At 46.0% G+C, this 27,708-nt stretch overlaps 2 protein-coding genes across 12 annotated transcripts in view; one reads left to right on the forward strand and one right to left on the reverse strand.

Annotated features, from left to right (window-relative positions):
* Positions 1–3,459, forward strand: part of LOC100450350 (radial spoke head 10 homolog B) — a 45,911-nt gene extending 42,452 nt beyond the window's left edge. For 4 of the 6 annotated variants that reach the window (XM_054560168.1, XM_054560177.1, XM_063725629.1 and 1 more), the window contains one exon: positions 2,553–2,681. The gene's annotated coding sequence lies outside the window, so the exon portion shown is untranslated. Of the gene's footprint in view, positions 1–2,552; positions 2,682–3,310 lie in introns of those variants that run through there. The other 2 variants (XM_054560173.2, XM_054560166.2) reach the window with 1 other exon arrangement.
* Positions 49–27,400, reverse strand: LOC100451220 (vacuolar fusion protein CCZ1 homolog B). 6 transcript variants are annotated; one of them, XM_024250005.3, is made up of 16 exons: positions 27,188–27,400; positions 25,757–25,854; positions 25,571–25,664; positions 25,209–25,286; positions 24,443–24,490; positions 23,413–23,496; positions 20,870–21,045; positions 16,005–16,086; positions 14,130–14,191; positions 13,121–13,232; positions 7,235–7,268; positions 6,177–6,294; positions 2,590–2,748; positions 2,063–2,190; positions 1,218–1,448; positions 49–393 (listed from the first exon to the last, which is right to left on the reverse strand). In XM_024250005.3, coding segments are annotated over exons 1-16 (1,626 nt in total). In that variant the 5' UTR covers positions 27,308–27,400; the 3' UTR covers positions 49–391. The 6 variants fall into 6 exon arrangements, 4 of the variants coding, with proteins under 4 accessions (XP_024105773.2, XP_002817745.2, XP_054416156.1 ...); XR_008527375.2 differs by lacking the exon at positions 1,218–1,448 and having other exon boundaries at positions 2,063–2,237; XM_002817699.5 differs by lacking the exon at positions 1,218–1,448.
* Between the last annotated feature and the right edge of the window lie 308 nt (positions 27,401–27,708).

The raw sequence follows: 27,708 nt of genomic DNA on the forward strand, positions 1-27,708 counted from the left end.
GTAATCTACAAATAGGCAGCAGGAGAGAGACTCAACACAAAACCAGAATTTTAAAACCTTTTAACAATTTATTAGTCTTATTTTCCAGTAAAATATTCACATAATGTCAAAAGAATGGAATGATAGCGATATAGCCATCTACCTTTAATTAATTCCACATAAATATTGAAAATCTAAAAACCTCAGGAGATCAGCAGACCGAGTAGAAATGTGATTCTTCAAAGCAAGTATTGCTTTACCCTTGTCCTGAATGCAGTCCGTCATATGACCACTAACTTGCATAGGACCAAATGTTTGCCGAGTGTTTTTAAATACGCTCTCGGTGAGCCATCATCAGTCAATCCAAGAAGAAGATGTTGTTGAACTGCGTTGCACAAAGTTTCTTGACCTCTTCTGCAAAAAGGACAGACAACAGTGAGGAAGGAAGAGGTACTCACTTAAAAGGTTACATGATATATAATTAAATTCTTCTTGGGTAAAATTAGGAAGAGATATTTGCATTGATTTTGACCTTAAATCCCAGAAGACAAGGCAATTTTTTTTTTTTTTTTTTTTTTTTGAGACACAGTCTTGCTCTGTCACCCAGGCTGGAGTGTAGTGGTGTGATCTTGGCTCCCTGCAGCCTCCGCCTCCCAAGTAGCTGGGACTACAGGTGCGCACCACCACGCCCGGCTGATGTTTGTATTTTTTGGTAGAGACAGGGTTTCGCCATGTTGGCCAGGCTGGTCTCAAACTCCTAACCTCAGGTGATCTGCCCACCTTGGTCTCCCAAAGTGCTGGGATTACAGGCATGAACCACTGTGCCCAGCCAAGCAATGGTAACAAGTAGAAGAGGGGGAAAAAACCACCTACAAAACCTACCAGGCCTCAGTAGTTTTCAGCATATCAACACTGCAGTTTCTCAGGCCCCAGGCAGCAAAGTGCCCGGGACACCCAGGGGAGGGAGTTAGAAGCACAAGGCTGGTGACACACACCAAGCACAAGGTTGTCATCCTGGGACAACTAATGGAACAACAAAGAAACTGACAGCATCCTTGAGCTGCAGACCAAGTGCTCCGCAGAGCTGTCAGGATTTTGATCTTACCACATTCACAATTTAGATCAGGCTTGCATTAACTGATGTTTCTAATACATACAATTACTAATATAAGTATTAATAATAAAGAGAAAAACTTAGTATGCCCGAGAAGATACAAGGGAAAAAAAAAGATGCTTACACTGAATTTCCACACAGTATACACGTGGGGCATCTCCCAAGGGGGCAGCTCTGCCGAGGTGGGTCCCCTCTCTCCAGGGCAGCCGAGCTGTCAGCAGAGCAGCTGCCGGGTCACCCCGTGCAGTGGGCAAGGCTGGCCACTCTGACGGGAAGGCAGGAGAAAATGTCTGCCTTATTCTGCTGGCGCACAGAGGGATAGCTGTAACGGCTACGTGAACCTGGCAGCTTCTCCCTACAAAAGATATGTTTTTATCACAGGATATTAAAAAAGGACATTTTGGGCTGGGCGAGGTGGCTCACGCCTGTAATCCCAGCTCTTTGGGAGGCCAGAGGATCACTTGAGGCCTGGAGTTTGAGCCCAGCCTGTGCAACAAAGTGAGACTCTGTCTCAAAAAAAAAAGAAATTAGCTGGGTATGGCAACACATGCCTTGGTGACACATGCCTGTGGCCTCAGCTACTTGAGAGGCTGAGGTGGGAGGACTGCTTGTGCCTAGGAGTTGGGGGCTGTGGTGAGCTATGATTATACCACTGCACTCCAGCCTGTGTGACAAACTGAGACCCTGTCTCCAAAAAAAAAAGGGGACATTTCTTAAGTCACCTTTTTTTTTTTTTTTTTAAGCGTTGTAGAAAATAATTTTCTTTTGGCAATTGCCAAAGTTTCCTGTGCGACAGGAAGGTCTTGTCATAGTTTTCCAAGGAACAGAAAATGGATCAAACGTTGAGCAGAGGCACCTGCTTAGAATCTCAGTCATGATTTGTTCTATTTATCTATTTTTTAACCATGTTTCTTAATGCGGTGAAAAGACAACTTTTCAAATTCTCCTGAAATACCAAATCCTACTTACCATTTACTTCAATGAGGTTTGCGTTTTTTTGATTCAAGATAACATAGAGCTCCCGCCGATCAGACTTCTTTCCAACAACCCAGTAGTCACTCATGGCCTTCACGATAATCTCCTCATCTTCATCCACTCTGCAAGACGAGTGTCAAAATGCAATCGCTCATTACTCATGGCTGGACTGTGAAAAGAAGCATTCCAAACCAAGAACAGGAGATGGAACAGGCGCAGGTGGCATTTAAAAGGCTAAAATGCAATCGCTCATTACTCATGGCTAGACTGTGAAAAGAAGCATTCCAAACCAAGAACAGGAGATGGAACAGGCGCAGGTGGCATTTGAAAGGCTCAGGGAGTCCCGCGCGAGGGAAGCAGTGACTTCAGGGCTCCCGGGTCTGTTTGGAAGTGGCGCCCATGAAGGTGGTTCACACTTGAACCCCGTGGAAAGGGCTCTGGGTCATTTGGCTTTGAAGGGACTTTGTGTCTTTTCTCTTCTTAGAAAGGGGACGCCTGATTGGAGAAGTGGCTGGTATCACCTGGTAAAGTCACTGTTGATGTCACCGAGAATCTTCATTAAATCTGGGTGCACGGAAGTGAGCGACACACTGGGCGTTTTCCTCATGTGAACTGTGCTCTTCTCGGCGAGATTCATGTGGTTGAAGTAGATAAACTTAAACTGGGGTTCTTTCTCAGACCTGTGAAAACATGTCACAAAGACGGTAACACTCTGGCTGGATACAACTAGATTCTTTTTTTAACATTTGAGATGGAGTCTTACTGTCACCCAGACTGGAGTGCAGTGACACGATCTCGGCTCACTGCAATCTCTGCCTCCCTGGTTCAAGCGATTCTCCTGCCTCAGCCTCCTGAGTAGCTGGGATTACAGGCACCTGCCACCACGCCCAGCTAATTTTTGTATTTTTAGTAGAGACGGGGTTTCACCATGTTGGCCAGGATGGTCACGATCTCCTAACCTTGTGATCCGCCCGCCTTGGCCTCCCAAAGTGCCGGGATTATAGGCGTGAGCCCCCGTGCCTGGCCCTGGCCCTCTTTTTCTAAACAAAGTTTCACGGGAACATCGCCATTACCACATGTTCATGTGTTGTCTGTCTGCTTTCCCACCAAAATGATAGTTGAGTAGTTGTAACACGTATCTACATACAGCCCGTGACATCTGAAATACTTATTATTTGGTCCTTTACCGTAAAAGTCTGCTGACCCCTGCTTGAGGAGAGTAACATCTCGTTCCTTCCGCAGTGCAAGGAGTGAGTGTCCCGAGGAAATTAACGTGCCTCATGACCGAAGCCTACGACAATATGTAACGAAGCTTTTCCTCACATCATCCCCAGTGGAAATCACTGTAAAACATAGTTGCTTTTTCCACTGCAGTCTAATGAACATTTTAAATGGGATATACCTTTTTATTTCTTAAACTGACTAGGCAATGCTACGACACTGCCTCCCAGGTCAGAGTCTGTGACCTCCTCGGGGACCTAGTGGGAAAAGCTGGGCCTCACCGCTCCCGGGGCCCCTCCCCTCCCCTCCCCTCACTGCACCCTCAGTGTCCACCCTGGGGCCTGGGATGGAGCCTGAGCACAGCCCCGCCCCTGGGCGCAGAAGCCGCCTCTGCTTACTTCGGGGTTAGCAGCCATGTTCTGGAGGGCTGGGGGTACCAGAAATCCGACCTCCGGACAAATGGGGTACTACTGAAATACTCTACATCCAGGCAAAGAAAGAACATGGAGGATTTAGTTTCCAGGAACATGTAAAGAAACTTCTTATAAAACCAGAATTTGTTTTCATAGGTCCCTAAGGCTAAGGAAGGTATAATGACAAGAAAACTGTTTGGAAAGAGTTGTAAATTTCGTTGTCTGGGTAGACAAGGAACTTAAATCGGGTGTAAGCTTCTATCCTCAAAACACTCTGTGGGGCCAGGAGCAGTGGCTCATGCCTATAATCCCAGCACTTTGGGAGGCCGAGGCAGGCAGATCACTTGAGCTCAGGAGTTCGAGATCAGCCTAGGCAAATGGCAAAACCCCACCTCTACCAAAAATACAAAAATTAGCCAGGCGTGGTGGCACGCACCTGTGGTCCTAGCTCCCACTCCTGGGGAGGCTGAGGTAGGAGGATCACTTACAGCCTGGGAGGTCAAGGCTGCAGTAAGCCATGATTGCACCACTGCACTCCAGCCTGGGCGACAGCAGGAGACCCTGTCTCCAAAAACAAACCCATAAAACAGGTGACATGTTCTCTGTGGTCCCTATACTTTGTCACTTTCCATCTGTTAGTTGATAACCTGCGTGATTCCAAACCGATTTAACTCACTTTTGCCTCCTTCACAAAGGAAAACCTGGTATTTTCACGGCCAAAGGATTCAATGATTCAGCAGCACTGTCAAGAAGTAAGCTGTTGGCTGGGCATGGTGGCTCATGCCTGTAATCCCAGCACTTTGGAAGGCCGAGGTGGGTGGATCACCTGAGGTCAGGAGTTCAAGACCAGCCTGGCCAACATGGCACAAACCCCGTCTCTACTAAAAATACAAAAATTAGCCGGGTGTGGTGGCACGCGCCTGTAGTCCCAGCTACTCGGGAGGCTGAGGCAGGAGAATTGCTCGAACTCAGGGGCTGGAGGTTGCAGTGAGCTGAGATCATGCCACTGCACTCCAGCCTGGGTCAAAGAGCGAAACTCTGTCTCAAAAAATAAAAACGAAAAACCAACAAAGATGTAAGCTGTTGACAGCAGTAATCCACACACTGTTGTACAAAACCTAGAGGTGCTTTCACCTTTGCTCGCTTCTGCACTCTTAGAGGCCCACAATTATACAAGACCATGCAGAAATAACATATGGGCCGGGCGTGGTGGCTCATGCCTGTAATCCCAGCACTTTGGGAGGCCGAGGCGGGCGGATCACGAGGTCAGGAGTTCGAGACCAGCCTGACCAACATGGTAAAACCCAGTCTCTACAAAAATACAAAAGTTAGCCAGGCATGATGGCACCCAGCTACTCAGGAGGCTGAGGCAGGAGAATCACTTGAACCTGGGAGGCAGAGGTTGCAGTGAGCTGAGATCAGACCATTGCACACTCCAGCCTGGGCGACTGAGTGAGACTCCGTCTTAAAAACAAAACAAAACAAAACAAAAAACAACGTATGAACATTAAGACCATGAGCGCATGTAGAAATTCACAGCATTTTAGTAACTTCTCAAATGTGTAGAGAGCCCATTTAAAAGCAGGACTTCAACTTTGCAAAGTGCTTTCCATCTCCTCACTTTCACTTTATAACAACTATTTTATATTGAGAAAAGATAGGCATGGCCGGGTGTGGTGGCTCACACCTGTAATTGCAGCACTTTGGGAGGCTGAGGCAGGTGGATCACTTGAGGTCAGGAGTTCAAGACCAACCTGGCCAACATGGTGAAACCCCGTCTCTACTAAAAATACAAAAAGTAGCCGGGCATGGTGGTGCACGCCTGTAATCCCAGCTACTCAAGAGGATGAGGCATGAGAATAGCTTGAGCCTGGGAGGCGGAGGCTGCAGTGAGCCAAGATCAGGCCACTGCACACTCCAGCCTGGGCAACAGAGTGAGACTTTGTCTCAAAAAAAAAAAAAAAAAAAAAAGCCAGGGAGAAAGAACTCAAGGACATTTCAGTGTCTAGAGAGCCAGAGGAGTGAATCCCGCCTCTCCCAACTCAGTGTAGACGCTTCAGGCCGCCAGACTGAGTACCCAGGCCCAGTGCCCCACATCCCAGCCAGTTTCCCCTACACATTTTCACACAACGAGAGGCAAAATGCTTTCAGTCTGTGCACACCAAGACCACGCCGATGACTACTGTCCATGTGAACGTAACAATCTGGGCTAGTGAAATGGGACGTTCCATTCAGGGGGGAGCTGAGGGAAGGTATTTAACAGAAGACCCAGCCCCAGCTGCCATCGTGGGGCAGAAACACTCAGGTTGACTTCCCCAGGACCCTTTCAGACCGAGGCCTGAATAGCATGTAGCACCATCCTCTACAGTCCACGAGAACACAGGAGTGTTAATACCACCCATATTTGTAAGTAAAAACTATGTATTTCAAAAGCCGTTCAATGCCTGAAAGTGAACAGAAAGCAAAGTACAAACCCAGACATCCTCTTGTTGATGTTAAACTGCTCACAGATGTCAGAGGCCAGCACTGTGAGCTGGGGCCCAACGATGCTGTCCAGTCTTCGGCAAAAATCCAGCGTTGGGTGGATAGAGGCTGGCAAGTCATGACAAAAAATACCAGTAAGATTCATTTTACTGTGCGACGCTGAACAACAGTATTCAAACGAAAACTTCACTGGTCTGGGAAAGCAAACAATGAATGCTCAGGCCCCCTTCTGCTCCTCAAATAGAAGAGAAACAGAAGATACAAAACCGGTTACATTTCAGATGAAAAAAAGGCAAAGACCTATCTCACTGTGAAAAGTTGACTGAGGCACACCCCGTGGGGTGGTAAACGGTTGCCTACCCCAGAAAGACCTCAGAAGGTCGTATGTTTATTTAACAAACATTACGTAGCACTCATGGGCCAGGTGCTTCACGGACATGACCTCATTCAATCCTCAGAACCCCCCGAGAGAGGTACCACTGCTGTCTCCAGCTCACAGTCGGCGGGGCACAGAAAGATGCCCACACTCTACTGCTGATGAGCGGGAAAACTAGGACTTAAAAAATATGAGCAATGGCTACTGAAGGAGACGGGGGGTCCCAGATGGGGAACAGGGCCTCTATATTGCTTATGACAACACATTTATCACTTAATGGGCTGGGTGTGGGGGCTCACGCCCGAAATCCCAGCACTTTGGGAGGCTCAGATGGGGGGATCGCTTGAGCCCAGGAGTTTGACACTAGCCCGGGCAACATAGTGAGACCCTGTCTAGACAAACAACAACAACAAAAACATTAGCTGGGTCTGGCAGTGTGTGCTGGCAGTCCCAGCGACTTAGGAGGCCAAGGTGGGAAGATCACTTGAACCCAGGAGGTCGAGGCTACAGTGAGCTATGATCGTGCCACTGCACTCCAAGAGTGAAACCCTGTCTCCAACAAAAAAACCCCAACCAACCGAAACCCCCAAAACATATTTATCCTTAAGAATAGGACGCAGCAAAGTACAAAAAGCTTAGTCAGGCTGAAATCAGACAAAGGCGCGTACCCACCGTCGATCATAAAGCACACAGCCGCACTCATGGCCTGGGAAGACAGAACAAACCAGAGGTTATGAAATGGTAGAAAAAAGGAGACTTGCATATAATAACAATCTGTTCAACGTCGATGGGGACAAGTCAACTGTAAAAAGATGCTTTTTGGTCAGCTAGAGCCATCTGAACACAGACTGCCCATTCCATGAGAGGGGAGTGCTGTTCACCTTGTCAGGTGTGACAGCACTAGTGGGGAGGTTATCACGGATGTCCTCATCAGAGAGGCACAGGGACTGATGTGATGACTTAAGATGCTCTTGCAAACCCAACAACACAACATGGAGAAGCAACAAAGACCGAATCTTATTCACTTGTGTGATGGGGACTTAGGGGTTCACTGTTCTAGTCTCTCTGTATATAGTCCAGAGAGAATAGAGAATTGGCAGAAACTGTCCATTATTCTGTGATGATTTCCACTGACACAAGTTTACAAAGAGCAAATGGATATCATCCTGTCTCACTTTATTATAGCAAATAATTACAGTGATGACATTAGACACAGCAACCTACAACAACCAGGACCACAGATAACCAAAAATGTTTAAAATTTATCAAAGCAATGTACGGTTAAAAAAGGCTGAGCAGAACACCAAGCCTGATGATGAAAGCCACAGACTTCCTTCTCTGCCTCTCCTCCCTGGCAACCACTTTACCCTGTCATTAGACAACAGCGTTATCCTAACTCTTTAACGTATCCTCTCTGGGCATCGTACTGGCTTCCTGCTCACGTCATGACAGGTGTGACCCCTCGTCTGCATTCCCCTCTCCTCTATGGTTTATAGCCATTCTATTTCCTCCGCTGGCCGCCTTCCACCAGCCACAGGCCTCTGCTCCTTAATTCACGTTTCCACCTGCCCCAGTACCTCTTCCCACTTCCGAGAGCACGATCCCGTCTCAAGAGAAGAAAGATCTCAAATCAGTGACCTGACCTTTTGTCTTAAGATCCTGGACAACAGAAGTCAACTAAACCTAAAGCAAGTGGGGCCGGGTGTGGTGGCTCACACCTGTAAGCCCAGCACTTTGGGAGGCCGAGGTGGGCAGATCACCTGAGGTCAGGAGTTTGAGACCAGCCTGGCTAACATGGCAAAACCCCATCTCTACTAAAAGTACAAAAAAATTAGCCTGGCGTGGTGGTGTGCGCCTCTAATCCCAGCTACTCAGGAGGCTGAGGCAAGAGAATCGTGTGAACCTGGGAGGCAGAGGTTGCAGTGAGCCGAGACTGTGCCACTGCACTCCAGCCTGGGTGACAGAGCAGGACTCTGTCTCAACAAGAAAAAAAAAACCAAACAAACCTAAAGCAGATGGAAGAAAATAATAAAACACGAGAGCAGAAACAAACTCAACAGAGAAAAATCATAGAGGAAATAAATGAAACCAAAGTTGGTTCTCTGAAAAGACCAACATTGAAAAACTTTTCCTTTTTCTTGTGAAGATTCCAGAAGTATGAAGAACCTTTAGCTAGACTGTAGAACAAGAAACAGAGAGAGAAGACTCAAATTACTAAAACCAGGAATGAAAGAGGAGACATCACTACTGACTTTACAGGAAAAACGAAGGAGTATCTGGCTTTACCTACAATACCATGAAAAACCGCGTGCCGACAAATCAAATAAATTGAAGCTGACAAATTCCTAGAAAGACACAAACTACCAAAGCTGACTCAAGAGGAAACAAAATCAAAATAAACCTGTAACAAGTATAGAGATTAACCCATTTATGCTGGAGGTTGTAAATCTTTTTTGTGAAAAATGAGACCTTGGCGATGACCTTCAGCAGGATATAAATAACTCCCACAAGCTTAGTGTTCCAATAATGGAACACTAGGCATAAACGCTTAACTGTAAGACTTCCCACAAAGAAAAGCCCAGGTGCAGAGAGCTTGACTGTGAATTCTATGAAACATGTAAAGAGGAATTAACACTGATTCTTCACTGTCTTCCAAAAAAAATTGGAGGGAACATTTCCCAACACATTCCATCAAGCCAGCATTGCCCAAAGATATCATAAGAAAACAAAACTACAGGCCAATATCCCTTACAGCCCAAGCCCTTACAGTACCCGCTCCACCTCTGGAGGGCTGGAGACTAAGGCCGGCCACGTGGGGCCAGCTGTGTCTCTGTGGCCGATCCCCACCAAATCTCTGGATCTCGAGGCTCAGGTGAGCTTCCCTGGATGGCAACACTCCATAGAGACGGCCACGCATCCTCGATGGGGAAACACGCATGACCCCAACGGGAGAGGACAGCCAGAAGCTCACACAGAGTGGGACTCCATCTCAAAAAACAAATAACAAAAAACAAAACAAAACAAAAACAAAAACCCAAAAAACCAAACCAACCCAAACCAACCTAAAGCAAATAGAAGGACTCCTGGTCCTTCCATTGGTGGCTCCTGGCCCTGCCCCACGTGCCTCTTCCCCGGGCTGATTTTAACCTGTATTCTTCCACTGTAGTAAACCGCAGCTATGAGTGCAGCCATTCTTCCTTATCCCTGGTTTTGCTTCCCATGGTTTGTTATGTGAGGGACAGTATAATAAAATATTGAGGTAAGAGGGAAGCAAACCGCATTCACATTACTTTTATTGCAGTAGATTGTTATCATCCACTTATGATTACTATTACTTTTTTTGAGATGGGGTCTCACTCTTGTCCAGGCTGGAGTGCAGTGGCACCATCTTGGCTCACTGCAACCTCCGCCTCCCAGGTTCAAGAGATTCTCCTGACTCAGCCTCCTGAGTAACTTGGATTACACGTGCATGCCACCATGCCTGGCTTGTTTTTGTATTTGTAGTAGAGGCAGGGCTTCACCACACTGGCCAGGCTGGTCTCAAGTTCCTGGCCTCAAGTGATCTGCCTGCCTCGGCCTCCCAAAGTGCTGGGATTACAGGTGTGAGTCACTGCACCCAGACTTATTAATCTCTTACTGTACTGAATTTATAAACATTATCACAGGCATGTATGTACAGGAAAAAACACAGTAAGTGAAGGGTTTGGTACTGTCCCCGGTTTCAGGCACCTCCCGGGGGTTTTTGAACACATGGCCTTTGGCTCGGGGGTACTGCTGTAGAAAGCCTTTTCTGAGTCCTGTAGTGCTTCTAGCGAACTCTTACCCTAAAGGTGGTCACGGGTACTCCCAAACTCGCAGTGGGTGTCAGAAGTGAGGATGGTCTTGGAGACTCATGAACTTTGCAACTAGAAATCACTGAACTTTACATTTTAAGTGTACGAGGGTGAGTTGTATGGTACGTGCATTGTATCTCAAAGTCATTAAGAAAAAGGTAAGGACCCTTTAACATAGCCACAATCCCATTATCACACCCCAAAATATGTCTGTAGACTGAGTCTAAAAATACAAATGCACCGACAGCACATTACACTCCAGGGTTATGGAGATTTCAGTCATTACCTGGGTCATTCAAAGGAAAATGATTTTTTTCTTGAGATGGGGTCTCAAACTTTCACTCAATACACAAATGGACATTCTTCCTACTCCAATTCCTGCTCTGAATTACACCTCCAACATTTTGGTTTGCTTTTTCAGACCATATCTTTCTGTATGCTCTTCCTGCAATCTCCCCTTCCCTGCCAGCCTGTCACAGCCCAACTTTAACTGACTCTCAAGCACACCATGTGATGAATGAAATATCTTTTTATCTTGGTGGCTTGAACCCTAGAGCCCTCCCTCCTCCTGCTGTCACGGAGGTGCTGGAGGTGGAGTGTCGCCAGCAGACCTGAAGAGCCTGATCACCCCAAGATTTCCTTGTACCGTCTCATGCGTGAGAACTACTGTTCTGGATTCCCAAGTGTTCCTTCTTGGTGTGCTCACTTATTCTGCTGACAGATGACCCTGTGTAACACCCTCAGGAAGGGTACATGAGGGTAAACTTTTTGAGGCTTTTCATGTTTAATGTGGTTTTTTTTTTTTTTGAGACAGAGTCTTGCTCTGTTGCCCAGACTGGAGCACAGTGGCGTAAGCTCGGCTCACTGCAACCTATGCCTCACGGGTACAAGTGATCTCCTGACTCAGCCTCTGGAGTAGCTGGGATTACAGGCGTGCGCCACCTCGCCTGGCTGATTTTTTGTATTTTTAGTAGAGACAGGGTTTCCCCATGTCGGCCAGGCTGGTCTCGAACTCCAGACCTCAGGTGATCCGCCCACCTTGGCCTCCCAAAGTGTTGAGATTATAGGCGTGAGCCACCATGCCCCGGCTAATGTCTTTGTCTTATCTGTGGTTGACAGCTTGGCGTGGCAAAGAACTCTATGCTCAAATTCACTTTCTCTCAGAACTTTGAAAGTCTCTCTTCCACTGTCACATCATGTCTGGTCCTGGATATGAACCTGTTGATATGTGTTTCATTATTTTTGAAAGGGTTTCACTCTGTCACCCAAGATAGAATGCAGTGGTGTGATCATAGCTCACTGCAGCCTCCAACTCCTGGGCTCAAGTGGTTCTCCTGCCTCAGTCTCCTGAGTAGCCGGGACTACACACGAGCACTACCATGCCTGGGTAATTTTTAAACATTTTCCTGCCGACACAGGGTCTTACTATGTTGCCCAGGCTGGCCTCCAACTCCTGGCCTCAAGTGATCCTCCCACCTTGGCCTCCCAAAGTGCTGGGACTGCACCTGGCCCATTTCAATTTTATATTAATAGATACAACTCTTCTAATGAGTGGATATTAATTTTTTAAAGTTCTTGTCTGTCCTCAGAATCATGTTTCTTTTGAGACCTCTAGTTTTGTTTTTGCAGCCATATTTAACAATGAGGGAAGCAGAAGGCTGACCAGAGATGGAGGCTTCACTCTGAGTGTAGGATGAAGGTCTCAGTTCTGTCTGGGAGACAGAAATGCCAGAATGAGCAGGGCCTCATTCTCAGGGGCAGACATCCACGTTAGCCACTCTAGGTCTCTTCAGACTGTTTCCTTTCTTTAAACAGACCATTAATTGTCACCCAGGGATGGATGCTCAGCCGTGGGCCTGTCTGTGCAAGGATGGGGGAAGGGGAGGCTGACTGGCCTCTCTGCCACACTTCACTTCCCTTCCCCACCTTTCCAGGCCCAGGCCCCACTCTGACTCCTCAGGTGACCTCCTCCAAGTCAGGAGCTTCTCTGGGCTTCTACAGGGCTGTGGGTCCCTGCCTTAGCACAGGGTTGCCACTCGTATTCCAGGCCTGCTCCGGCACCGCCTTCTATCAGGCATGGCTTACAAGTCCCGTCTACCTTCCAGAGTGGGACAGGACTCCCTCATCCTGACACATCCCGCTCCTTCCTGTTCCCCCACAGCATCATTTCTGAGCCTTTATAAATGAAAACTTCTCCACAGCCTCAGGCAGGAAAGAAGAGAAACACATGCGCATGCTCCATCTTCTTTCTTGAATCAAAAACTGCCTTTAATTAGAAACACAACCTGAGTACATATCCTTACAAGACGATGTCCTGACAGAAACAAAATACGATCCTTATGGAATTAGCAAGCCCACAGCTTTAAAATCAGAGCAAAAGCAGCATATGCACAGACACATGGCTACGGCCCCCATCCAGAGCCATTTCGAGAACAGGCAGCACCAACCTCTGACAGCCTTTGGTTTGAGAGCACGTGAGACTTCACACGTTTATAAATCACAATCTTAAACAGTTCCTCTTTCACTAATAACAAAACTGTTTAAAAGGAGCTGAAAATAAACTTATTATGCTGGAAGAACACCCATTTTGAGTTTTACCATAATCAGAACTTCCAACATCTTTTCCAAGAAACATTTAAGAGGTTTGCACATGCACTCGTGTACACATGCAAGAAAGATCCACTTCAGTATTAATCATTAACGCTGGAAAGAAAAAAGTTGTTACCTTATAAACAATTAAATGGAGCTCTTCATAAGTATCATCGGTATTTACAAAAATTTTGGGGAATCTGCATTTTGCATCTGGATCATTAAGGTTCAAGGGTCCGGTAAGAAATCTTAAAAGCAAGAACAGACACGACTTGATTCAACGAGGTGAATTAGAATCAGGAATCTAGAAACAGAACACACTCCTACTTAATACACACCAGCTGCTTTTGATGCCAGCTGCTATTTGGCAAACACCATATCAGAATATGCCGGCTGGGCATGGTGGCTCACGCCTGTAATCCCAGCACTTTGGGAGGCTGAGCTGGGTGGATCACCTGAAGTCAGGAGTTCAAGAGCAGCCTGGTCAACATGGCAAAAACTTGTCTCTACTAAAACTATAAAAATTAGCTGGTCGTGGTGGTGGGCACCTGCAATCCCAGCTACTCGAGAGGCTGAGGCAGGGGAATTGCTTGAATCCAGGAGATGGAGGCTGCAGTGAGCTGAGATCGTGCCACTGTAGTCCACACTCCAGCCTCAGCGACAGAGAGACACTCCATCTCAAAAAAAAAAAAAAGTATGCTAAAGTAAGTTTTCACTCATTGGAAACAATAAACTTTCCTTTGTTGATTCCTGTCAATCAGATGGTACCAGATATTTCAATGTCCATATTTTCTTTACCGAAAAGATAATAGGCCAGGCATGGTGGATCACACCTGTAATCCCAGCACTTTGGGAGGCCAAGGCAGGTGGATCACTTGAAGTCAGGAGTTCAAGACCAGCCTGGCCAACATGATGAAACCCTGTTTCTACTAAAAATACAAAATGAATTAGCCAGGCATAGTGGCTCGTGCCTGTAGTTCCAGCTACTCGGTAGGCTGAGGCATGACAATCACTTGAGCCCGGGAGGCAGAGGTTGCAGTGAGCGGAGATCTTGCCACTGCTCTCCAGCCTGGGTAACAGAGCCAGACTCTGAGTCAAAAAAGAAAGAAAACCCAGTATCATAAATCAAAGAACAGAAGTCCTACCTTCCATAGTGTTGAAGATTTCCTGGCATTTCTGCTCTTATTGGAGAATCCCTTCCTGCTAACTGCAAATACATTTAATGTTGACAATGACTTATCAGACTTTTTATTTATTTTCCAAGCTTTGAAAAACAGCATTCATTATCTATTAATTGGTTCCAGGCCATTTGTCTTTTTCTTTTAGAGACAGGATCTTGTTCTGTTGCCCAGGCTGGAATGCGTGCAGCATGATCATGGCTCACTATAGCCTTGAACTCCTAGGCTCAAGCAATCCTCCCACCTCAGCCTCCCGATAGAGGCACGTGTGACCACACCTGGCTAGTTTTTAAATTTTTGGCCAGGTGAGGTGGCTCACGCCTATAATCCCAGCACTTTGGGAGGCCAAGGCAGGCAGATTACTTGAGCCCAGGAGTTTGAGACCAGCCTGGGCAATATGGCAAGATCCCATCTCTACAAAAAATTAGCCAGGTGTGGTGGCACACACCTGTAGTCTCAGCTACTTGGGAGGCTGAGGTGGCAGGACCGCTTCAGCCCAGGAGTTTGAGACCGTCCGAGTCAACACAGTGAGACCTCGTCTCTTAAAAAAAAATTGGAGGGAAGACAAGAGGGAATTGGAGAGAGGGAAGACAAGAGGGAATTGGAGAGAGGGAAGACAAGAGGGAATTGGAGAGAGGGGAGACAAGAGGGAGGGAACGAACAAGTGAAGAGAGTGAGTTCAACTGAGCCAAAATGATTTTTGTGTGTTAAGCTCTGAAAACACTTTGGGGAGAACACAGTGATATCATTTAAAAGTTCTCTGCAGGAAACCGGGAAATTAAGGACTAGAGTGGAAAGCCAGGTAGGCACTACAGCATCTACTGAAAATTAGGCCTCCTGTTGACAGAGGAAAAGACTACACAGGTCGATTGTTTTAAAGATCACTGGCATTTTAAAGGTTCCTAGAACCCGATCTAAAATCCAATTTTTTGGCCAGGAGCGGTAGCTCACGCCTGTAATCCCAGCACTTTGGGAGGCTGATGCGGGTCAATCACCTGAGGTCAGGAGTTCGAGACCAGCCTGGCCAACATGGTGAAACTCCGTCTCTACTAAAAATACAACAATTAGCCGGGCATGGTGGCAGGTGCCTATAATCTCAGCTACTCGGGAGCCTGAGGCCGGAGAATTGTTTGAATCCAGGAAGCGGAAGTTGCAGTGAGCTGAGATTGCACCATTGCACTCCAGCCTGGGCAAAAAGAACAAAACTCTGTCCCAATAAATAAATAAATAAATAAATAAATAAATAAATAAAATAAATATATAAATTAAAAGTAAAATAAAATCCAATTTTCCTTTACTCAATGACTCATTCCTCTTAAAAACGTGCTTTCTGGACTGGGGGTGGTGGCTCACGCCTGCAATCCCAGCACTTTGGGAGGCCAAGGTGGGCAGATCACAAGGTCAGGAGTTCGAGACCAGCCTGGCCAACATAGTGAAACCTGTCTCTACTAAAAATACAAAAAAATTAGCTGGGCGTGGTGGCGGGCGCCTGTAATCACAGGTATTTGGGAGGCCGAGACAAGGAGAATCGCTTGAACCTCTCCATCCCGGGTGAAAGTTCGAGACTCTGTCTCAAAAACCAAACAAACAAAAACACGCACAAAAAAACCAACACACAGACACACAAAATGATGCTTTTTGTATCACATCTGAATGTCACATACTGGAGGAGAGCTGCATGTGGTTTTCTGTGCTAATTGATATACAGTGACATAAATATCACACTAAGACAAAACATACATCAGAAACGATCAGAAACGCCCCCACGCACCACCATCTCACTCCACCTGCCCTGTCTGTGCCCCTGGATGTAATTGTGCGCAGCTATGGCACCCATCATACCTCAGGTTCGATGTGCCTTGGAAAAAGGGAGGTGGTAAGGTATTTGTATAAAATTCTCATGTCATCTTGTTCTAATCCACTCCTGCAACAACAGAAAAGCACTGGGTTAAATGCTTGGAATTGTCTTCTGTCTTTCCACTACTGTGATAAAGCTCATTAAACAAAAATTTTTTTTCAAGTCATTTTTGGTAACACAGAATAAATTCTAACTTTTTAAAGTCTAAAGCTACTTAAAACTCAAAGCAATCTATTTTTCTACCTGAGATCAAAATGAGTTTCCTTTTTCCTAAACATAATTCTTAGCATTGAGGTAAATCTGAATTTACATGGTATACTTTGTCAAACTTTTCCAAAGAATTTGAAGCCCTGGATAAAGCTCATTTTTTATTTAAAAAAAAAATTTTTTTTTTTTTCTTTTTTGAGACAAGGTCTTGCTCTGTCACCCGGGCCGGGTGCAGTGGTGCGATCATGGCTCACTGCAGCCTTGGCCTCCAGGGCTCAAGCGGTCCTCCCATCTCAAGCCTCCAGACTAGCTGGGACTATAGGCGTGTGCCACCATCAGCTAATTTTTGTCTATTTTATGTAGAGATGGGGGTCTTGCTACATTGCCAGGCTGGTTTTGAACTCCTGGACTCAAGCAGTGCTCCTGCCTCAGCCTCCTAAAGTGCTGGGATTACCTATGTGAGCCACTGTGCCTGGCCTCATCTTTTTTCATTTTTCAAGAGATGAGTCTCGTCTGTCGCCCAGGCTGGATTACAGTGGTGTGACCACAGCTTGCTGCATCCACCGATTCCCAGGCTCAAGCGAACCTCCCACCTCAGCCTCCTGAGTAGCTGGGACTACTGGTGCTTTTTTCTTTAACATTATATCAAGAGGCTCACCACCTGACCGCGAAGTTAAGGAAGGTAAAGAGTTAAACTTGAGTCCAGGCACTGGAACTTTATCCTGACCTGCAAAAGGCTACTCCTACATAGTCCTGTATTTTACATGCCATTTGAGATTAAAAAAAAGTCACAAGGGACTGGACTGTCTGGTTGAATTCCATGTAGGATTATGCAGGAAACCTCCAAAGCCACACTGTTTCATTTTAGGAGCAGACGTCTCTTAGCTTCCTGGGTTATATGGTAATGCTGCATTCTCTCCCCTAGTCCCCTGGGAAAATATGGGTGTGCTGTAGACAGGGAAGGTGATCCTAGGTCTCAGAAATGTACACGGATTTTAATTCTCCAGATCTTTAGTGTAGAAAGAGGAGGAGGAGAAAAACAAGCTTTCAGGCAAACCATCTGATCTGAAATGAGGCAGGAAGGAGCAGCACGTGGAAAAAGCACAGAGAAACTAGCAGGCATCAGACTCTGGAATCGGTTTTTTAAAAGGAGACAGACAATGAGGCTGGATCTGGGGGTTTTCTATTCAAGATCACTGAAATGCCGTGAAGGTGGTCGGGCGCGGCAGCTCACACCTGTAATCCCAGCACTTTGGGAAGCCAAGGTGAGCAGATCACCTGAGGTCAGGGGTTCAACACCAGCCTGGCCAACATGGCAAAACACCGTCTCTACTAAAAAATATAAAAATTTGCTAGGCCTGATAGCACGCACCTCTAATCCCAGCTACTTGGGAGACTGAGGCATGAGAATCGCTTGAACCTGGGAGGCGGAGGTTGAAGTGAGGCTGAGATCACGCCACTGCACTCTAGCCTGGGCGACCGAGCAAATGAGACTCTGTCTCAAAAAAAAAAAAATCAAAGCAATATACTAAGTAAATACATACGGGTAATATATACTCTGCTTGTGACAAATTTTTTTTCCCCCTTTTTGGTAGACACAGAGCCTCATTATATTGTCCAGGTTGGTCTCCAAGTAACTCCTGGCTCGAGCGATCCTTCTGCCTCCTCCTCCCCAGTAGCTGGGACTATAGGTATGTGCACTACGCCTGGCTTAAAAGTCTTTCTTGGTATTTAACAGCTTTGGAATAAGCAATTCCGTCAAAACGTGCTGTTTTTCTTTTTCTTAGGGTCTTGCTCTGTCACCCAGGCTGGAATACAGTGGTGCTATCATAGCTCACTGCAACCTCAAACTTCCAGGCTCAAGTGATTCTCCGGCCTCAACCTCTGTAGTCTCTGTAGTTGGGACTGTTAAGTGCACACCACAATGCCCAGCTAATTTTTTTTTTTTGCATTTTTTGTAGTGATACAGTCTCACTATGCTTGCCCGGGCTGGTCTTGAACTCCTGGTCTCAAGTGATCCTCCTGCCTCAGCCTCCCAAAGTGCTGGGATGACAGGTGTAAGCGTTGGCGCCTGGAGTTAAGACGCTGTTTTTCTTGAAGGTTCTTTTTGTTGCTACTTCCTGGGACTGACCTTTCCCCACGAGCACACTGGAGGTGACAACAGAACAGTTTTGTGCAGCCCCCAGAGCTGTGCCCTGCTCCACCCGTCTGATGCTATTCCAAGAGGATGATGCCAACAGGATCCCCAGAGCTGGCTGCCAGATTGTCCTGTGACTCCAGGCTTCAAAGGGCCAACCCTGCTGGTCACTCTGGCTCCAGGGTCTCCCAGAATGAGCTCCTGGAAGACCCTCTGCTCTAAGCCTTCACTCTTCCTCACTCTCAGCAGTTTACACCCATGGCAGGGCTTGTGTTCCGTCCCAGAGATCAGAATCTCAGACACCCTTCTCTTTCTGGTGGAAACAGGGCCATGGGCCACTGCTGCTGGATTCTGGCTTGTCACACTACATCTCCCTATCACCGTGGATGCGTGTAACTTGCAAGCACTTCCTGTCATTTTCATCTGTGGAGGAGCCACTCCCTCTGTAGACCTGATGCTACAGAAGCACAACTATCCTCCCATCTCCTACATTTCGCGGCAGTATTTCACTTTAGTAACATTGTGTGCGTATCACAGAAAGCAACTACAGCTGAGTCAGTACAGTGTAAGCTTGCCTGATAAACTATTTGTCAAATTAGAAAGTAGGTGGAGGCCGGGCACAGTGGCTCACACCTGTAACCCAGCACTGGGAGGCCGAGGTGGGCAGATCCTTTGAGGTCAGGAGTTCGAGACCAGCCTGGCCAACATGGTAAAACCCCGTCTCTACAAAAAAATTAGCTGGGTGTTGTGGTACTCACTTGTAATCCCAGCTACTCAGGAGGCTGAGGCAGGAGAATTGCTTGAACCCAGGAGGCAGGGGTTGCAGCAAGCCAAGATCATGCCACTGCACTCCAGCCTGGGCAACAGAAAGCGACTCCATCTCAAAAACAAAAAGAAAAGTAGATGGGTTTCACCTGAAATTTGTGTTGTCTTCCTAGAAGATAAAATTCATGTGGAAACCCACCGAGTTGTTTATTAACTGGATTCAAATTTCTTTATAGTAACTTGTTTCTCTTCTTAAAATGGAGCTACAAGATTTTGGCAGGGAAGGTAAATTTTAGGGGAACTAGTTTTGCCTTTTCTATTAGCTGAACTTACCTTATAGTAGTACCATATGGCCACACCCCTAATTCAGAAACTGGGCTAGGCCAGGTGCGGTGGCTCACACCTGTAATCTTAGCAGTTTGGGAGGCCAACCCAGGCGAATCACCTGAGGTCAGGAGTTTAAGACCAGCCTGGCCAACATGGTAAAACCCTGTCTGTACTGAAAATACAAAAATTAGCCAGGCATGGTGGCATATGCCTGTAATCCCAGCTACTTGGGAGGCTGAGGCAGGAGAATCGCTTGAACCCAGGAGGGGGAAGTTGCAGTGAGCCAAGATCGCGCCATTGTACTCCAGCCTGGCAACAGAGTGAGACTCTGTCTCAAAAAAAAAAAAGAAAGTGGGCTCTAGTCAATGGGAACATAAAACTTGAGGGTCCTGGAACAGCTCCAAGAGGGCTGGCCACTCCCTGCTATGCCTGGACGGCTTCTGTCCACCTACTCTAGGCCAAAAGTGCACAACCTCGGTTGCCACCCAGCTCTCAGGGATCATGTATGCTGGGCAGTCTTGTGCCCGTGTTGTTCCTACTGCAGGACACAAACCTAGTTTCACGATAGCAGGTAATTTCCTGGTTTATATAACACTTTGGATTTCTTGGATTAAAAAAAAAAAAAAGAAATCTAGTTTCTTTAAAAGAAAGTAGGTGCAGTGGCTCATGCCTGTGATCCCAGCACTCTGGGAGGCCGAGGCGGGTGGATTGCTTGAGGCCAGGAGTTTGAGACCAGCCTGGGCAACACAGTAAACCCCATCTCTATAAGAAAAAAAAAAAAAAGAAAGTATAAAAATTCTGCTTTTCACATTTATCATTTCAGAAAAAACTCCAAAATAAAAACAGGATTCCTAAACCTTACTTGATAGGAAGATTTTCTCTTTTTTTTTTTTTTTTTTTGGAGACAAGTCTCTCTCTGTTGCCAGGCTGGGATGCAGTGGTGCCATCTCGGCTCACTGCAACTTCCGCCTCCTGGGTTCAAGTGATTCTCCTGCCTCAGCCTTCTGAGTAGCTGGGATTACAGGCATGCGCCACCACGCCCAGCTAATTTTTGTATTTTTAGTGAAGACAGGGTTTCACTATGTTGGCCAGGCTGGTCTCAAACTCCTGACCTCGTGATTTGCCCACCTCGACCTCCCAAAGTGCTAAGATTACAGGTGTGAGCCACCGCGCCCAGCCTTTCATCTTTCATGCAACCAGTTTTAAACTCCTCTGCTTGGAAATTTTAACCCAAATCACCCTAGTTCTGCTTTAAATAATCACTGCTTTATTTTGACAATATCTATGACGATGCTTCCTACACCCATCCTCCCCACTGCAAGTTCCTGTTTGACAACCTGTCATCAATCCAGTCACTGCTGTTTTTATTATCTTAATTTCTTCTTTTAATACCATGCCTCGGGGTGTACCTACCAGATGAGCTGATCGTTATAGAGAAAAGCAGTGTATTTGACTATATTCAGGCTTTCCTCCATTCTATTAATAAAGGACTGGATTTTCAAATAAGTCATTTTATCCAATGGGAAGAAGCTGATTCCACCAAAAATGTCAAGTAGGTCACATGACTGCAAATGTAGCGTTTGCAAATACTGCGGAAAAAAAAAAGGCATAAAATTTACTAATAGTACACTGAATATAATGCTCCTTGAAAACTGAAAATAATATTATGTCAGACTCACATTTATGGTACAATTACATACTAGCAAACAGCGCAACAAGGCCGTGGTGAAGACATCGGTAACTGAGTGTCAACTCAGTACCAATTCCAAGATACAAAGTTCGAACATATCTACTTAATGTTTATTCAGTATTGTGTTTTACTGCTTTAAATTTTTTTTTTTTTGTGACAGAGTCTTGCTCTGTCATCCAGGATGGAGTGCAGTGGTGCGATCTCGGCTCACTGTAAGCTCCGCCTTCCAGGTTCACACCATTCTCCTGCCTCAGCCTCCTGAGTAGCTGGGACTACAGGTGCGTGCCACCATGCCCAGCTATTTTTTTTGTATTTTTAGTAGAGATGGGGTTTCACCATGTTAGCCAGGATGGTCTCAATCTCCTGACTCGTGATCTGCCTGCCTCGGCCTCCCAAAGTGCTGGGATTACAGGTGTGAGCCACTGCGCCTGGCCAAAAAAAAATTTTTTTTTTTTTTTGGTATAGACAGGGTCTTGCTATGTTGCCTAGGCTGGTCTTGAACTTCTGGCCTCCGTGATTCTCGTGTCTAGGTGTCCCAAAGCGCTGGGAATACAGGCATGAGCCACTGTGCCCAGCTAGCACTTTCAAGTATTTAATTCCTGGCCAGGCGTGGCAGCTCGCGCCTGTAATCCCAGCCCTTTGGGAGGCCAAGGCGGGCACACCACTTGAGGTCAGGAGTTTGAGACCAGCCTGGGCAACATGGCAAAACCCCGTCTCTAATAAAATTACAACATTAGCCGGGCGTGGTAGCCTGTAATCCCAACTACTCAGGAGGCTGAGACAGAAGAATCACTTGAACTTGGGAGACAAAGGTTGCAGTGAGCCACGATCACACCACTGCACTCTAGCCTGGGTGACAAGAGTAAGACTCTGTCTCAAAAAAAAAAAAAAAAAAAAAAAGTATTTAATTTCCTGCTTTAGTGCTCTTCAAATTAGATTAACATAATGAGGGATCTATCCATTAATAAATACTACAGAGAGTGCCATCTTCCTCCCCCGCCCCGAGATGCAGTCTTGGTCTGTCACCCAGGCTGGAGTATAGCAGTGCGATCTTGGCTCACTGCAACCTCTGCCTCCTGGGTTCAAGCGATTCTCCTGCCTCAGCCTCCAGAATAGCTGGGATTACAGGCATGCGCCACCACGCCCAGCTAGTTTTTTGGTGTTTTTAGTAGAGACGAGGTTTCACCATGTTGGCCAGGCTGGTCTCGAACTCATGACCTCATCATCTGCCTGCCTCGGCCTCCCAAAGTGCTGGGATTACAGGCATAAGCCACTGCACCCAGCCGAGAGTGCCATCTTATACTAAAATAATGTCTAAATGTCATGTACTCAGGACAACAGTTCTATCCATATGTTGATGGGTAAGAGAGAAATGAGGACAAGAACAGAAACCAGGAGATAATATGTGAGTAGACAATTGTGGTCATTAAAATGACAAAACAACAAAGAAAAGTAATTCAGAGAAACAAAAAAATTCAAAAATAGCTATGAAAGCTGTTTTAGACAGTCGAATTCAAAAATAGATACAGAAGGTATTTTCAGAAGAAAATGAATTGAGAATTGTTGCTTCAAGATAAATTGGGCTGGGCGAGTTGGCTCATGCCCTTAACCCCAGCACTTTGGGAGGCCGAGGAGGGAAGATTGCTTGAGACCAACCTGGGCAAAACAGCCAAGACAAGACCCTGTCTCTTTTTATGTTTCCTTTTAAAAAAAAGATAAACTGAAAACTGAGCTTGACAAGGTAGGGTGAAACATGCAAAATTCAATTACAATGAAAGAGGACAGCACTTGGAACAAATCTCCCTAATTGCTAATCTGTCAAAGTCTGTCAAGGCCAATAACTCTTACCTACATCAAGACAGTTTACGCCCGTTTAGTGAACAGAACCAATCCCTGAGAATGTGCAACTCCAATAATTAAGTTTTCCTTATCAACTAATCTATCACACAAAAGACGGCTGCTGAGTAAGCCCAGAAGGACAGATGCAGGTAAAACACAGGGAGGCCAAACGATGTCTCCAGGACTCTTTAAGAGCCCCAGGTGAACGCAGGAAGCTCTGCCTTACACCACAGTTGGAGGGAGGGTTCCAGAGCGCACGCCTCATGCGTTTCCTCGCTGCTCCAGTTTTGCGACGGTCTGTCTCAGGCTCTTTGCCACTTTCAAGTTCTGGGTTTTTTGTATATGAGAAACAAACTTGTCTGTCTATATTTCTCTAAAAATCTGCTGAATGCTTACTAAAGTTATCAATGAAATTCAAAATACTTACCCGATGGAAGAATTTCTCTAATCTTTCTTTCAGAAGCTTGACGCCTCCGTCCTCCATGGCTTTCAGAAATGTACCATTAAAAAGCTAGTGAGGTAAAAGATTGCAGAAAAAAAAATCAGTTTCCTATGCTCACTTTTTCAGTATAACAAGTTCTTCTTTTCTTTAGATTATTAATTCAGCTCATTAAATCTCCCAGTTCTTTCCAATAGAGAATATTTACATGAGAAAACTTGAGTTAAAAATGTAAGTTACAAAAAATACTGTTAAGTGATGCTGTCTCATTTATGAAACCACCTAATTGCTCTAGGCATCTTTCAAAAATTTCAACTTACCCTGAAGTTTCCATTTACATACATAATATCACCCACATTTCGGTTTTTTTTATTTTTCAGTGTTCTGTTAATAAATGGAATCACCAACATTTTTATCCTTTTTTTTGAGATGGAATCTCGCTCTGCCACCCAGGCTGGAGTGCAGTGGTGCAATGACAGTTCACTGCAGCCTTGACCTCCCGGGCTCAAGCGATCCTCCCACCTCAGCCTCCCAGGTAGCAGGACTGCAGGCATGCACCATGATACCTGGCTAACTTTTATAAAAATTTTTTGTAGAGATGCGGTCTTGCTATATTGCCCAGACTGGTCCTGAACTCCTAGGCTCAAGCAATCCTCCCGCCTTAGCCTCCCAGAATGCTGAAATTACAGGTGTGATCCACTGTGCCCTGCCTCACTATAATTTTTAAATCATAAAATTATCTGCATTCTGTACATTCCTTGAGGACAGAGACACACTTTTTCATCAATGGGGACACATTCCTACTATAAGGCTGAGAAAAGAGAAGGGAGTTCAATACTTACTGAATAAATGTAGGCATAAACCTCACTACCTGTTTCAAAAGCCTCACTATTTTCTTTTCTAAGACAAATACAGAGTCACTTTGTAGTCATTTACAGATTTCTCTTTAAACAACCGTGGAGCCTATAAATAGGGGTAACTGGTTGGACTCTCAGTTCTGAAAGAATGCCGTGCTTACCTTGTACATGCTGTAGCACTGCTGCAGCACTGAACTATAAACCTTGTCCTGCAAACACGAAAACACAGCACACATCTCAATTCAAGGGAAAAACAATGTCTATTGGATAGATGGCAAAGGTACACTGACTCTTGGCCAAACAGTATAATGTTTATAAACTTGGTCCCACAATAGTTGTGTGCTGAAAAAAAGTGTTTACATTCTTTTTTTTTTTGAGATGGAGTCTCGCTCTGTTGTCCAGGCTGGAGCACAGTGGTACAATCTTGGCTCACTGCAACTTTTGCGTCCCCGGTTCAAGCGATTCTCCTGCCTCAGCCTCCTGAGAAGCCAGGATGACAGGTGTGCACCACCATCCCTGGCCAGTTTTTGTAGTTTTAGTAGAGACAGGGTTCTGCCACATTGGCCAGGCTGGTCTCGAACCCCTGACCTCAAGTAATCTGCCTGCCTCGACCTCCCAAAGTACTAGGATTACAGGTGTGAGCCACTGTTCCCAGCCAGAAGTGTTTAAATTCTAATTTGTGAATCAGTAAGCCTTACTTTAGGAGGGCTTTCAATACAGATGAAGAGTAGAAGGTATTAGTGAGATAGGGTGCATATACATTTTTAAAAGATTGTGCTAGTGTAAATGATAAACATAAACCTTTGCTATATACCCCGAGAAACTTCCGCAAAAGCCACCTAGTTTAAATCCGACCAAGTAAGGCATTCAACATACTCAGCAATACATTAAAAAAAAACAACAAACGAACAAACAATGACACATTACCAACAACTCCTCCTCTTGATATTCAATAACTGGTTTTCCATCTTTACTCTGTTTTTCAATCATAGGATTCCGAACAACCTACAAAGTTTGATAAACTCAAATTATACAATGAATTCATTAGACCATGTTTATTTTGCCTTAATTTAAAAACTTTGAACACGCTACAGCACCAGAAACACAACTTCTTAAAACAGCCCCAAGAATGAATAAAGCAAATAGGAAGAACTTGATTTTAAAATTGCAACCAATTTTATTTTAATTTTACTTGGATGCAACAGCCAGAGAACTTTCCTAAATTCTGAATAGTAAAGATCACCCATAACTTCACCATACAATTTCAGAAAGATACACTATGTAAATACCATGACCATCCAGAAATTTCCTTCTGGTTCATTGAAGAACTGTCTGTTCTTCTGTGTATGTAAAGATTTTGCAGGTTTTGATGGGCTAAAGGTCCTACAAAGGTTAAAAAAATATGTTTGAGACAATTCTCCAGCAGAAGTTTTAAGAATTCACTGAACGCTAAAAGGCACACTTAGAGGTATTACCTTGTAAACTGTACAATAGCTTCACACAATCCGACATTTCTAATCTTTTCATTCTTTTCTACCTCATTTGGATGATAAAATAAAATCTTATTTTCCTCCTGAAACATGAGGAAACAGAAGCACAACATGAATACAAACATTTCATCTTAGCTATTGAAAATGCTAAGTTCAATGTCGACCTCTTGTGTCACACATGCTAATAACAAAACAAAACAAAAACCGGTTTTAGAAAAACAGGAATTGTAATCCTAGCATTTTCAGAGGCTGAGGCGGGAGGATCACTTGAGCTCAGGAGTTCAAGACCAGCATGGGCAACACAGTGAGACGTCTCTATTATTTAAAATAATGAAAAGAACAGGAATTATCTCATCACTGTGCAAATACTGCCCACCAGCCAGAAAGGCAATTTCGATAGTCAAGAAGTCACATCTGAAGTAGCACCAGGTAATTGTTATGAAAACTCAAGTCTCCAGGTTTCTTTCCTAGTGGTAATTTGTAATACACCAATGCTTGTAAGAAATAAAGGTGTGCACATCTGCAGACACATAGCTCCCTGAAAATTAAATCCAGCCAGTTCCCAGGCATTTGAACTGACAAGTTTTTTTTTTTTTTCTTCTTTTTCTGGAGAGGGGGTCTCTGTCGCCCAGGCTGTAGTGCAGTGGCGCAATTACAGCTCACCTGCAGCCTCCATCACTGGGGCTCAAGCGATCCTCTGGCCTCAGCCTCCTGAGTAGCTGGAACTACAGGTGCGTGCCACCACGCCTGGCTCATTTTTCGATTTTTTTCTTTTTCTTGTAGAGTTGGGGGTCTTGCTATCTTGCCCGGGCTGGTCTGGAACCCCTGGCCTCAAGTAATCCTCTCAACTCGGCCTCCTAAGGCGCTGGGATTACAGGCGTGAGTCACGGCGCCCGGCCTGGACAGTCTTTAAAAGAACTCTGACTTGCTGGTAACAAAACACAGCTCCGGACATCCTTTGAGAAAGTCGCCGTCCCCACCTCAGAAAACACACACACATACCTCCCTCCCGGAATTTATTTATTTCCTCATTTGGGCGAAAACTTGTACAGGGTCCTGCAGGCTTGTATCATTTGAAGGCTAGCGTCTGCCACTCTGCTTCCACGCTTCTAGTTGGGGACTACCCACTTAACAAAGGCAAGTTCAATTTTAATTTCCCAGAACTGACGCAAAGCAAAGCGCAAAGAGCCTGAACCTGGGATGTGGAGTGATATAGACCCGACGGGGCTTTATTCCACCGACCCAGGACCTGAAGCGGTCCCTGCCTGCTGTCAGGTCCCCGCCGCGGCCCCGGCCCAGAATCGCACCTAGCACAATGCAGGCTAGGTCAGTGCCCCTCGAGCTGGGCAGAACCACAGGGCCACCTTCCCGGGGAACACCGGCGCCGCCCGCCCGCGCGCCGCCCCCTCCGCATACCTCTCCTTCGCGAGGCCCGAAGCCCGGGTTGTAAATGAAGAAACTCAGCAGCGACGGCGGGAACTGCTTCTCCTGGGCCGCCCAGGGCCCGCTCCCGGCCCCGGCCGCCGCTGCAGCCATCCCGGCCCGGCCCCCACCTCGGGAGCCTCCCACGGCCCTCCCAGAGACAGCAGCCACCGGCTAGAACACCGCACTTCCCTCCGTCGCCACCGCCCCGGAAGCGCTTGCCACCGGCCCGGAAGAAGAATCCGCCTCGCAGCGTCCTCTTCTGGCACCCCCGGTTGACCTTGTTGACTGTTTCCTGGCCGAGTCTGTGTTTTGCTGGCTCGCGGAGTTCTCTCCTGGCTACAGGCGAGGGCTGCGCGTTTCAGGAAAAACTGAGCGGGCACTGTTTTTTTTTTTTTTTTTCCTGATAGAGTCTCAGTTTGTCATCCAGGCTGGAGTGTAGTGGCGCAATCTCAGCTCACTGCAGCCTCAACATCCGAGACTCAAGCAATCCCCCTGCCTCAGCCTCCCAAGTA

This window comes from Pongo abelii, chromosome 6 (assembly GCF_028885655.2).
Source record: "Pongo abelii isolate AG06213 chromosome 6, NHGRI_mPonAbe1-v2.0_pri, whole genome shotgun sequence".
Lineage (NCBI taxonomy): Eukaryota > Metazoa > Chordata > Mammalia > Primates > Hominidae > Pongo > Pongo abelii.